At 39.3% G+C, this 13,807-nt stretch overlaps 1 protein-coding gene across 1 annotated transcript in view; it reads left to right on the forward strand.

The window, feature by feature from the left end:
* The first annotated feature begins 2,240 nt into the window (after positions 1-2,240).
* enpp1 (ectonucleotide pyrophosphatase/phosphodiesterase 1) overlaps positions 2,241-13,807 on the forward strand; it is a 45,701-nt gene continuing 34,134 nt past the window's right edge. The window contains exons 1-2 of the mRNA XM_084736757.1: positions 2,241-2,498; positions 10,823-10,895. Of these exons, the coding sequence (XP_084592883.1) occupies positions 2,367-2,498; positions 10,823-10,895 (205 nt within the window). The 5' untranslated portion in view covers positions 2,241-2,366. The remainder of the gene's footprint in view (positions 2,499-10,822; positions 10,896-13,807) is intronic.

Genomic DNA, 13,807 nt, shown 5'->3' on the forward strand with positions numbered 1-13,807 from the left:
TTGAGGTCACACTCAGTGTTCGGTGAGTGTTATCCTTTTACATGAAGCTCAACAGCAAAACTTTTAGAACTATTTAGAACCAAGGTTGCATTATATGTCATATCACGTTCATGATAACTGACAGGAAAGGAAGCAAACTTTATAAATATTTATGACTTGTTGCTAAGTGTCACTTAGTGAATGTCACTTTCAAAGCTCTGCTCTGATGTTTATCATAACAACTTGACATTTAGCCTCAGGGAACAAATAACCTGTTATAAATATGACACAGTCAGATCAAACTATGTGTTTGGGTGTATAAAAACTGTCAAAGGGGCGGCACGGTGGTGCAGTGGTTAGCACTGCTGCCTCACAGCAAGATCCTGAGTTTCGATTCCCCCAGCTGACTGGGACGGGGCTTTTCTGTGCGGAGTCTGCATGTTCTCCTCACGTCTGCGTGGGTTTTCTCCGGGTTCTTCCTCCCACAGTCCAAAGACATGCATGCTAGGTTAATTGGTGATTCTAAATTGCCCATGGGTGTGAGTGGTTGTCTGTCTCTGTGTGTCAGCCCTGCGATGAACTGGCGCCTCTCGCCCAATGTCAGCTGGAATAGGCTCCAGGAATAAGAAACAGAAAATGAATGAATGAATGAAAACTGTCATATGTGGTTGATATGTTCAGTATTAGACTTTCTGTCTCACTTTTAGACTGGGAATGTTCAGGTATCACTACTGGTATTACTACTGATAGTCAGACGATCAGTTTGTTTAACCAACTTGACTAACTTTAAACTCACAGAATTACAAAAACTGGAGAGAGATATTGCCCTACTTCAAGACAACTATAAATCATTTGCGCCTTAGGCCAAAATGATCAAAGCCCGAAACAGATGTGGATTTTGTAACCAATGGACAGCACCAGGCTAACTGCTCTCCCCTTTCCTGTCCTTGCACTGATCTAAGCACCTTTGGCCGTAATGTTATAACCTTATCTATAATCACTCCCCAGCCTTTCAGCTAAAGCAGCAGCCCATTAGCCTGGCTGACACTTCCTGGACTGGGAGTTCCCAGTGAATGTGGTGAGTTTGGCTCCTGGCACCTGGAGGCTCAGTGACCTAAGTCAGATAACTGAGCTAATGGCAGTTATACTACGAATAAATCCACCCACTGATTGTGAAAACTGTTCATGGAATGACCTTTTAATTAATATGTTTCAGCCATGTATAGACTAGAGCTATATTTCTGCAAATAATTTTGTAACAAAGCATAAGCACAAGTATTTTTTTCCTGATTAAGAGATCAAAAGCTGCTAAAACTGCTGTTCTTGCATCCAACTCCATGTACTTTTTATCAGATTAAAAAGTGTGTGACAGTCATCCCACAGCAATAAACCCTGAATGATCAAGATGCCGCCTGTCTCAGGCTCTATATTTTGGTCATAACTTAAATGTACTCTAACGGTTATTACAACACTGTAAAGCGGAGTGATACATTAAGTTAAAAGTCCAAGTGATGTTGTGCTCTACATTAGTGCTCATGGAATGTCTCTCGTCCAATCAAATGACTCGGTGGGAACTAACTGTTGTATAAATTTGAACAAAATACGTTTTACTGGAAGGTTTTTGATGTAAAAATGTAAAGATATTGATTTTTAGCATATTATTAAATAGGTTTTTAATTTTTTCATTTCATGTCGACATTAACGGACAGAATGGTAACGTTAAGTTTTCATTCCTCATAGCTACCAGTTTGTATCAATGTCAAACACTGAAACCGTTTTGTTAAAAAATATGTAAAGCCATAAACTCAAAGTTAAAACCTCAGATTGAGCTCTGTTCGACTTTGTTTTCTTAATGGGACCCAACCGTTGAGTCCAGCGCACCACTCCGGTGTGACCACAAGATGGCGGCAGCACTCAGTCACCGTAAGGTACGGTAGGCCATAAGCTTCATTTAAGTTCTTTAACAGCTGTCTGACTGTTTGCTCTGCTTAGGACAATAGCTGAGACATTAGCCGCGATGAACACCTATGGGGCACGTATAAACATCCAAAACGAGTTTATTCGTGTTTTTATCAAAGCTCCAAGCGGCCAAGTAAGATTTACCGGTCAACAGATTTCGTTAGAAAATGACACTTGTGCCAACATAGAAAAGTTCTGCTGCCCTGCTTTCTTATATCAACAACTCAGATCAATCACATGCTGCTGCTGCTGCTGCCGCCGCCTCGTAAGACGCAAGAAAACGAGGCGGTGCTACACTGGAGCAGAGGGGTCATATCCTACCATTCACTATAGCACACACTCCTCACCCTCCTCACTGTGCCGCCACTCGGTCCCTGCTGCTGGAAAACACCGGCAGGAGTTAGTTTGTAGCGCTCAGCAGCAGCAGCATGGAGGTAACCAAAGGAGAGGAGCGCTCGGCTGAACAGGCTGCGACTTTATTTGGGGCATCAGAGCTGGAGAGTCAAAGGAGAGCCAATGCACGAGGAAAGAAGAGGAATAACTGTAAAATCATTACTGGGGTACGTTCAACATGACTAATACATAACTACCTGTCTCTCTGTCTGAACACCTAACTCCTCACTAACACTAGTAAGAGTGAAGGCCACATGGTCTTATTTACTTTTTTACCCACTCTTTCTGTTGCAGCTGCTGTTTTTTTTTCTAAAGTGCTTTCAAACTGACACAAACTGTGTCTTCCTGCACCTGTAACCATGTTATCAAAAACACTCTTATATTCTACATTATAGTGCATCTGTGTGGTATCCAATAGTTTTAATGTCATTTATCACTTCTGTAGCTCTATGAGACTCCCCAGTGTTACTGCAGAAACTTAACATGTGTCTATAAACTCCCTTAGATGCTGAGTTTATAGTGACTCTAAGAGCTGAAATGATTAATTGATTTTGTAATAGATTGGATTAGATAAGTTTATAGTTATTAATCAAGATACCAAACATTCTAAACATTCTCAGGTTCCACCTACATAGTGTGTCTGTGTGCTACTGAGTTGACTTTATATGGTCACCTAAGTGTCGTTTTTAATGTTTCTATAAGGATACCGTAAACTGTACTACTGTCTTATGTGCTGAGTTTATAGTGACTCTTGGAGCTGAAACATTTAGTTAATCAATAGACAGAAATAATAATCAGCAACTAGTTTTATAATCGTTTCAGTCTACCATAGGACCTTAAGACGTGTCTATGAACTTGAAATGGCTGTTTTGTTGATCATTAGAGTAGAAATAATAAGTTGATTAGTCAGTAGACGGAATAATCAGCAGAAAAAAGTGCAACTGTGTGCTACTCAGTAGACTTTATATAGTTACCTAAATGTCATTCCTGTCTTCTGTGTCTTTATAAGGCAAGTGTAGAACCTTAACATGTGTTTTTAAAGCAAAAACAGTGAAAAACGGTGGCTGATCTTTTGTGCTACTCTGTGGACTTTATATAGTCACCTAAATGCCATTTTTATCTTGTGTATCTTGACATGGCTACCTGGTGTTACTGTAGAACCTTAACATGTGTCTATAAACTTGAAATGTGTCCATAAACTCCATTAGATGGTGAGTTTATAGTGACTTTGAGAGCTGAAGCAATTAGTTGATAGAAAAACAAATAACAATCAGCAACTATTTCAGTAATTTTTCAAGCAAAAAGTCAAATTTCTCTGTTTCTTGCTACTCAAACTAGAAGAGTTTCCATACTGTTTACTCTCAGTATGATTAATCTACAGCTGTCAAACAGCCCAGACGGTCAGTGGTGTCAGTGTGAAAGTGGAAACAAAATGTTTTCACTCCAGTGCAAAAAGACAAGAGGCCAGCAGTAGAAATGCCCCTACGTGTGGCGATGATCTACAGTTGTTAGTATGAAGGAGGACTGGACCTTTAAGACCACAGTGCTGATTGTGGTCCTAAAGAGTGGTGTTTCAGCTGAGAGTTTGGTGCAGTCTGGAAGTCAGAGAGCGAGGTTTTTTCAGCAGCAACAGATCATATTTCAGATATTTAATCTTCATGTCCGACGGTTTGCAGGACACAGACACAGGCAGAGTTGTCACAATACCATAATATTTAAACTTTGTTTCAATACTAGTCTTAAAAAATGATTGTCAATAACATTGCAAAAACAAAAAAAGTCCAAGGCATACAGTGGTGGACACAGTGGAGTGCAGTGCTGAACACTGTCTGGTTTTGCTCCAAGCCAAATTTCTGGCAAGACAGTAAAGAATGAACTGAAGAATTGCATGAGCATTTAGATCTTTATTTTTAATATCTTTAGCACTTTCAATACTATGATTAAGGAATATTAATAATTTTATTATAACCTTAGAGAAGTTTAGTTTTAGCAAAGAAAACAATGAAACATGGCGATCACATTATTCTAGAGCACAAGGTGTAGCCTGCAATCCCGCAATCTAAAACCCCAAAACGTTTAAAAAAGTTTATTTTCATGTAAAACCAAGAAAAGCAACAAATGTTCACATTTGCAAACCCTGACCCATCAAATATTTGGCAGATTTGCTTGGAAAATAACTTTAAGGTTAATAATTAATAGTTACACATTTTCTTTTGACTGACTGCTCAATGAAAACATTGCAGATCTATTTAGAGGTCAAAGGGATCAGTTTCTATGGTACATACTGTCAGGAGTGTAGTGGTAAATACAGAGGTGGGTAAACTTTTCCCTCATTGATTGATAAAGTTGATCTGAAAATACAAACCCCTGTTCAAAAGAAGTTGGGACACTGTGTAAAACATAAAAACAGAAGTCAGTGATTTGCAAAAACTTTTCGACCTATGTTCAACTGAATCCTGTACAAAGACAATATTAACTTTCTTGTTTTTTGTACAAAAGTTGTGACAGGGGCATGTTTACCAATGTGATACATCAGCTTTTCTTTTAACAAAACTCAGTCAAAGTTTGGGAACTGTGGACACTAATTGTTGAAGATTTGAAATTGAATGTGTGTTTGCACTGTCTTGCTGAAATAAGCAGGGATGTCTCTGAAAAAAAGTTGAAGAAGACATCTGGATGGCAGCATATGTCGCTCCAAAACCTCTATGCGCCTTTGAGCATTAATGGTGCCTTCACAAATGTGTGCATTATCCATGCCACGGCCACTGACACATCCCCATACCCTCACAGATGCTGGCTTTTGAATTTTCACACTGGTACAACAATCTGGATGGTCCCTGTCCCAACTTTTTAAAAAATTTGTTGCAGGCACCACATTCAGAATGAGTGTTTATTTACAAAAAACAGTAATGTGTATGAGTCTAAACATTAAAATCTTGTTTCTGTACTGCTTTCAATTGAATACAAGTTGAAAATGGTTTGCAAACCATTGCATTCTGTTTTTATTTACGTTTTACACAACGTCCCAACTTTTTTGGGATTGGATTTTGTAAATGAGTAAAGTCTCAGCCTAATTTCAAGGAGGTGGTTAAACAGTTTACTTGTGTTTACCCCCCACTGTGCCCCTGCATACTGTGTATATTGCACTTTGACAAACTTATAACATAAAGTATGAATGATGACAATCCAGCTTTCAATAACACATGGAGTTGAGGGCATATTCGTATACAGGATATATCCTGTTTATCTTGTAGTTCTTGCAGCAGGATTTTGAAGGTAAATACCCCTGCTTTTGGATTTACATTTGGTGAAAGTCAGTATTCTAAGACCAAACAACAAGTGCAGCTGCCTTTCACTTACTGTCACGATCTATCTAATGACTTGGATGAGAATCTGCTTGGACATTAGAATGACTGTTTCGTTTGTATTCCACAGAAATTGATTCTTGTCACAGAGGAAGAGACTCAGAAACAACATTAGCTTTTATTGTTCACGACTCCTTGAGGCATTGAAACAAACCACACATAAATCCAAAGAGAAACTAAATCTGGGATGCATTTGGGGATTTACATAAAGACTAAAACCATAATTTAAAGAATTACAACGAAAAATATCATTATGTGTTTTAAATAGCGCTTTCATGCATCTGTTGTCAGTGCTACGTCAGAGTCTTACAGAAATGGCACATTGTAAAAGGATAGTTCTGATTATTTGAAGTGGTGCTGTATAACATATTAATCCATTGTCAGTGTGTTACCTACAGTAGATGGCAGTTGACATGCCCCCATTTTCAAGAAGCAGAGAGTACCAGCATGGAGGTTAAGCAATGTAATGCTGTGGACAGGGTCAGTAACAAAAAGGATTTTAGCCACCTAAAAATCTATATCAGTTTAAGTGTATGCTTTAGTAAGAATATTTTCACTGATTTACCTTACCTCCAGACAGTCTATTCTGACGGGAAAACCACAGTTATATACACCAAATATCACTCTTTCCAAACCAACCAAACTTGATTGGTGAAATCAGTAATTTTACTACACAGAACATGGGAGTTGCTTGTCTTCCAGTGCCTCAATCCGTTAGTCTGTTTGTGTCATTGTGTGACTTTGGTGAATCCAGGCTATTCTTTTAAAACACCAAAGTCACACACTAACACAAACAAACTAACCAGTCAAGGCAGCAGTCAAGCAGCAACCCCTGTTCTGTGAGGTAAAATGACTGTTTTGCCTATGGAGTTTGGTTGGTTTGGAGAGAGTGATGTCGGGCTTATATAACTTTGGTTTCCTGTCAGAAAAGGCTGTCTGATGGCAAAGTAAAGCAGTTAAAATATTTTAAACATAGTGTACACTTGGTTGCTGGACCTTTCTTAGGTGGCTAAAATATGTTTTGCTACTGATCCCGTCAGCAGCAGTACATTGCTTATCTTCCTACACCAGTGCAACTGCTGCTGTGCTGACTGGCATGTACTGAGATAAATACCTTATACGACCCATCATCAAATAATCTGAACTATCCCTTTAAGTGAATGTACCCACTAATTAACCTCATCAATAAAATATAAACTTTCTAGTAAACATACCTTTCAAACTGTTTACTAACAAACTCTAGCTAAAACTTCCAAAGCTGGTGATTTCAGTTGCTGTACGCTTGGTACTGATTAAATACTCGTTGCAGTGTCTAGACAACAATATGCCTCATCCTGTCATATATCAGCCACCGTACATCTGTTGGTAATTGTGATATTTGTATTACACAGTATTGCAAGAGGATGATTGCAACATCTTGGGGTTAAAGGCAAAAACCAGGGCTATTTTTACTCCGGCATGTGGGTTAGTTATTAGTTTTTCAAAAAACAGCACCTGCAGAAAGACATTTTTCATATGGACTTGTGCAGTTTGATTTTGATTCCCAACAGTCTAATCAGATCTTTACCATGCAGACAATAGAGACAAAACTGAAATTACTGTGGTGTTTAAGAGTCAGACAAGTAGGTTTCTGCCAGACAGACAGTTTACTTTTACAACCCCCAGAAACCACATCTTTCACAAGGAACTGGTCTAATCCAGGTCTCTCTCTGTCTTTCACCTATAGCTGTAGAAAATATGTGCACATACCCAGACACCACGCACACACAGCAGCATATTTTCATACCCGTCTAGGAATTCTTGTGCGTGTGAATTGCACTAAATGGATTACTTGTGGGTGAGGATTCCCACAATCCTGCTTTTGAGACTAGCAGTGCAGGACTGTAGCTTTTAAATCAAAGGACTACAGCATGAAAATATCTAGTTGTTGTAGTGTTGAGTCAGAGGTTTGTATTTGTCTGAAAGCAAGAAAACGTATCGGTCACAGCTTCACTTGTTTTGGATGTATGAGTATTATGTAAAGCCCTGGGTTTGAAAGCAGAAGAGGGACAAGTTGGATCCAACTTTAAAGGGTTAGTTCAAATTATTGTAAGTGGGGTTGTATGAGGACAGGAAAGCAGTTATATGAGCCAAATATCACTCTCTCCAAATCAACCAAACTTCATTGGCAAAATCAGTATTTTTTCCTTGCAGAATGTGTGAATTTCTGGTCTATTGCTGCCTTGATCATTTAGTTTGTTTGTGTTGTTGTGTGACATCAGGTTTTAAAACCGTGCAATAATAATGTCAAACAATAAAACAATCAAACTAATAGGTTGAGCCACCGGTACACCAGCAACTCCTGTGTTCTCTGAGATAGAATCACTGTTTTTGTCTATGGAGTTTTGTTGGTTTGGAAAGAGTGAAAGCCTTTCTTACAGCAGGTAAAAATAGTGAAAATATTCTGAATATAGCGCACACTTAAACTGATAATGATTTTTTTTTAAGGTGGCTAAAATATATCTTCTAACTGACCCTGTTCACAGCAGTACTTGCTTAACCTCAATGCTGGTACTCCTCTATGCTTCTCCAAAATGGGGGTGTGTTGCAATCTACTGTAGGCAGTAATGTTTTTTAGGATGTTCTTTTTTTTGTTATGTCGTTTCTTCTTTTTCATGTTTCGTATTGTCTTTTTCATCTTTTATGTCATTTTTGTCCTATGTCTCTAACAAGTTTTTTTCATCTTGTTAAGTCTTTTAGGTAATTTTTCATCTGGTTACATTTTTTTCATCTTGTGCAAATGCAATATTTGTTTTGCAGAGAAAGTAAAAATTTTGATTTACGTCATTGCTTTCATTGGAAAATGTTGATGTCATGTGATGAGTGAGCATTTAGCAAGCCTTAGCAAGTGGTACCATGAATCAGAGGGTTCAGAAGATGATTAAAACAGAAAAGAAGTATGCTTCCTCTGTACAAATGTGTTGTAAATCTATTCTACTGTGGTGAGGTGGCACAGCAAGACACCTCTTTATTTATGACTATGATAACCCCTACAGGCCTGGTGTGGGTGTTTCAGGGGCTTCAAAATATGCAGCAATGCTAACCCTGCTGAACACCCCCGTCTCTAAATATACACAGACTTCTTTGAAAAGCCCCTCTAATTACAAACAGAGAGGACAAAAAGCCAGCAGCTTATCAAGAAGCAGTTACGCCTTCAGCCACCTTTTGATTTTTCAATTTCAGACAGCCAAGACCAACATTTGGACAGTTGGTTAAGGAAATAAATATCAGCCCACCATCACTCAGCACTGCAAGACCTTTATCCCATCCTGAATAAAGATTCAAGTCTTACAAAAAAACAAGTAAAACAATGAAGGAATGATTCAAGCATGGGCGAATAAACAAAAGCCATTTTTTCATGCAAACTTCAGACAATCAGGTCTCAACACTGTCCGAAGTTGCCCTTTCATACATGTAGCGCACAACAGGAGATTGCCATCAACTCATCCTTAATGACTGTTCTTGCATAGATATCACAACTAGATGCATTTGGACCTAATATCAAAGAGAGTGGAAAACAATATAGCAAGCAGAAAAGAGTACAAATCAGATACACTCTGTGCACTCTTAACACACCCACTCACTTGCTGTGACAATGACTTGCTCTATCCAGACATGGGCCTCAAATGACCCTTTGCTACGCCCCTGCTGCGAACAGCAACTGTTCAATCATAGCTTAGCAGCCATAACTAACCGTAACTAGAGCGCTGCAAGCTGTAAAGCTTTACATTTCTTACTGAGAGACCAGCAATGTTTTTATGAGTCTGGATGGTCTTTTTATAGTATTTTTAAAAAAATAAAACACAAGAGCACACATGGGGAATGGATTGAACTTTGTCTTACCTACTCTTACCTAAGCTGTGAATATTAGCATGACGGGCTTACTATTGCCAGCTAACTTATGTTACCATTGCATTTGCCAAATGCTTATTCTCAGGTGTTACATTGTGATTTATTATGTGGGAAGTGTGAGGGGGAGGGTGTGCTGATGATGTTAGCACCTTTAGGTCTAAACCGGGTTAGGTAAGCTCTTATTCCAGCTCTCTTCCTCTCTCAAAGCATGCTGTGCTCATGCTAGTCCCTGCACTTTTTTTTTCACACACTAGTGAGTGTTTTTCCTGTCATCTATCGTATACATGGACAGTACATTTCGTATCTCATCATCCGACCAATGTCTGCTGGGTTCTAAGCTAGCTTTAGCCTCAGTCTTTTAGTATTAAATTTATATCATGTACACATGGCTAAGGAACACTCAGGACTAATGTCATCCAACATGCCTTTTACTTGATCATGTCTGGTAGAAAATGACACGAATCGTCTTTGGCTATCCGGCCTTCATCAGTCTAGCATCTGTGCAGTGTGAGAGTGGAAAGCTTGGCATAGCAACAGTAACTAAGGAGGGCGGGGCTTTGCAAAGGGTTAACTGGTTATTACATGAAAGTTGTACTAGGGAGCTGGAAGAGTAAAGTCCCTTTGAGACATTTGTGTCTGAACCAAGGTGATGGACCAAACAACAGACAGCTCTAGAGCCAACACTGCTAGTGTGGATAAATACATTCTTTATGTTGTGTAGTCCATGTAGTCCATGTACAGCACACTTTTTGTTGTCAGAAATGAAGGAGGTGTTTATGAGCTGCAACATGTGTTGATTTATGACTTCTCACAAAGGGCCAGAAGTCTGTCATAGTATGTTTATATTATGGTTACAAGGCATGCAGCTGACACTGGAGTATGTCTAGAGAGCCAGTAGAATGAGCTTAAGCCAAGGCCATTTTCACCACAATATCATTCAAAATACCATTGTAAAATGTCATTCTTTTTTTTCTTCATTTTTCACTTACATTAAACTTGAAAGTAGTTACTAACAACTATCAAACAAAATGGTGGTCCTTCATTGAAAGAGCACAGGCAAGAACATTGTTGATCATTATTCAAGAGTGCTTACCTTTTGTTTTTTTTACCTTCTACTCAGCTAGAGTTAAATCTAAACATTGTCAGTCATGTTTATTGACAGCTGAATGTGATATATGAACTTTTATCTTCAGTAATTGTGACACACATCCTGACATTTGTCTTCTGGATTTTAGGTCTTGCTGCTGTGCTTACTGGTGGCCATCCTCGCTGTGGTGATTTCTCTGAGAAAGAGCAGCAATGGGAACGGTAGGTAGTATCTTGATCTCACAGCTAAAGCATCTATTTGAGTCATTTTCCACATCTTAGTGTCCATCATCACAGTCACCACCTGTAGGAGGAGGGTTTCAGTTACAATATAGCAAAGCTGAAATTTAGAGACAAAGAGAGCAGTGTCTTGTTTCTATCTTATTGACACAACAACATTTGTTAAAAAAAAAAAAAAAAGAAATGACATGAGTGTTCCCAAGCACAAGGGTGATGCAATGCATTTCTTAACTTGCCAAGGAAAGTTGCAAAATGCTGACACAGACGCAAACGTGGATATGAGTAATGAAGATTTCAGCTTTTAGAACAAAAGCTTTAGACTACAGGGATTTTTGATGAGAATATAATGGATATGACGTATATAATGGATCTGATCAGGGGATACTTAAATGAATGGGCAGAATCAATTCACACCGGACGAATCTTATTTTCCTGGAGACAAAAACATATGCCATCATAACAATTGGAAAGATATCCTCATTGAAAATGCACAAATAGGGGCTTTAAAGGGATGTTTGTGTTACTGTGTGAATCCAAACAAACTTTTTAAAACACTTAAGTCACACAATAATACAAATTAACCAATCAAGGCAGCAGGAAACCAGCAACTCCTTTGAGATCAAATGCTGATTTCATCTATGGAGTCTGGTTGCCTTGGGGAGAGCAGTATATTTGTTTCCCATCAGAAAAGGCCGCCTGACAGCAAAGTGCTGAAATATTCTAAATATACTATACACTTAAACTGATGTTGATTTTATTTAGGTAGGATCCTATCCAAAGCAGTACATTGATTAGTTTCCTAAACCAGTACTCCTCTCTCCCTCTCCAAACGGGGGTGTGCTGACCACTGTGTATTGTCGCTAATACACTGATTGAAGTATCTCATACAACCCCACTGCGAATAACAGATACTATCCCTTTAAGTTGAAAATCTGAGCACTAATGCTTCAGAAAATGGGAGGCAAACTTTTGACCTTTTAAAAAATGCAGTAATTGTCACAGATTGAATGGAGATAGTTTGCATGCAACAGAGAGACGGACAGAAAAAAACATCTCAGGTTACATTTTAGAGCACTTGTTCAGTAAAGGCTGGTGAAAATGGTTTTTGCTACAAGTTGTCAGTAAAAGAAGCCTACATCCTGCTTCTGTGTGGCTACAAACCTGCAGTTTGGGCTACCAGAAAGCATACTTATTACAGAGCCTGCTACTGTCCCACAGCAGCTCCCTCAGAAATTCTGAACTGGCAGTATTTAGAGCAGCAGTGAAGGAGGGTCAAATTACCAACCAGCCAGTGAAAGAGAGGCACAGAGGTGAATGTTAACTCCTGCATATGGTTTGTTCACAGGATATGTTTCTGTCAGGGTGGTGCAATCAGACTTTTTTAGCCCACTGTTGCAACACACGTCATAAAGACACACAGTTAAGCAGGACAGGAATGTTCACCCAGGGTTGGCATGTTTCCTGCAGCTATACATTCCCTCTGGTTAGACGTGGGCAGCGGCGTCAGTGTGCTCTTTGTTGCAAACCGCCGTGCCAAAACACCCCTCTTCCATATCGAGGGCAGCAGTGGTGATTGTGGGCAACTGTCCCCAGCCTGGGCGGGGTGCTCTCTCTGCTGTGGCATTTCCCTTTAACTCATGCTTCCTACCCAGCTAAGATGAAAGTCATTTGGGAAGTATAAATTTTGACTTTTCATTCACCCAAACTCATATTTCGTTTTTCACATCTATGCAGCTTTCTTGGAACTTTAACATCTCTCAAAGGGCTGCTTTCTTGGTGAGGCCTTTGGAAACAGATGAAAAGAAATAAAAATAACCCAGGACTCCTTCCTAGAGGCTGACAGTGTGGAGTTTAAAACGCTGAGAGCGGGTTTTCCCGTGAATTACAGACCACAGCTACTTGTCTCCTGAGACGGAGCATCCCTGCGTTTGGTCCAAACCACAGTGCTGGCCTCGAGAGGCAGTGAGGAGGGGCTTTCTCACCGACATGCTAAGACTCCGGCTGTCATGTGTCCAGTCAGCAGCAGACTTGACAGATATATTGGGAAGGCAGTTGCTTGAGCAACTTGACTTTGTCTCCAAATGTTTCAGGAGCTGTTCAGGAGAAAACAGTAGAGGGTATATTGTATTTTCTTTAAGTTAAGTTATGCAGCGACGGTGTTACTGCAAAATAGATTCAAAGGGGAACTTGTTGTGGTGGAACATTTGCATTTCAGCAGGCAGGCTCTGGCATTAATATGACTATATCACATTGGAAAACAGCTACTTTTTGCATCCCAGGCATTAATTAATCATTTTCAGTGTGTAGGTTGCAACTAGGAAGTTGTTCTTCTTCCATGGGGACTTAAAAAACAGATAGTGGATGTTGCAATGCCGCTCGAAGTAAGCGACAGCTCTGCAGGACTTATACCGGCAGTGTGCATCCGATTAGTCAGACTAAGTTACAAGAGGTGGTGGCTGTAGCTCGTCAGGTCATCTTCTAATCACAGGGTTGGTGGTTCGATCCCCATCTCCTCCTGTGCCTGTGGACACTTCAGCATGTTTTCTAATCATCCAAAAGACGTTAAAACTTGTTTTAAAAAAGTAACATTCATAGCATTCTGAATTAAACACTTTAAAAACTTTCACCCAGATCCTGCCATGCAGCAAGCAAGCTGACTCCAGGAAGTCCAGGAAATTATTCATGACACTGTTACAAAATGATTTGACAGTGTAATAAAACATAATGGCACCTTTATGACAAGTTCAAAATATCCCAGCCTGAACTCCATTTAACAGTTTAATGTAATGTTAAAACACAAAGCTTAACAATGTCAAGCTGTCATAATAAAGACATCTCAAATAATGCCAACTTCACATTAAAATGACATACTTGACTTAATGACACTTAAACAT

The sequence above is a fragment of the Lutjanus erythropterus genome, chromosome 15 (genome assembly GCF_056507025.1).
Source record: "Lutjanus erythropterus isolate fLutEry1 chromosome 15, fLutEry1.hap2, whole genome shotgun sequence".
NCBI classification, from domain to species: domain Eukaryota; kingdom Metazoa; phylum Chordata; class Actinopteri; order Lutjaniformes; family Lutjanidae; genus Lutjanus; species Lutjanus erythropterus.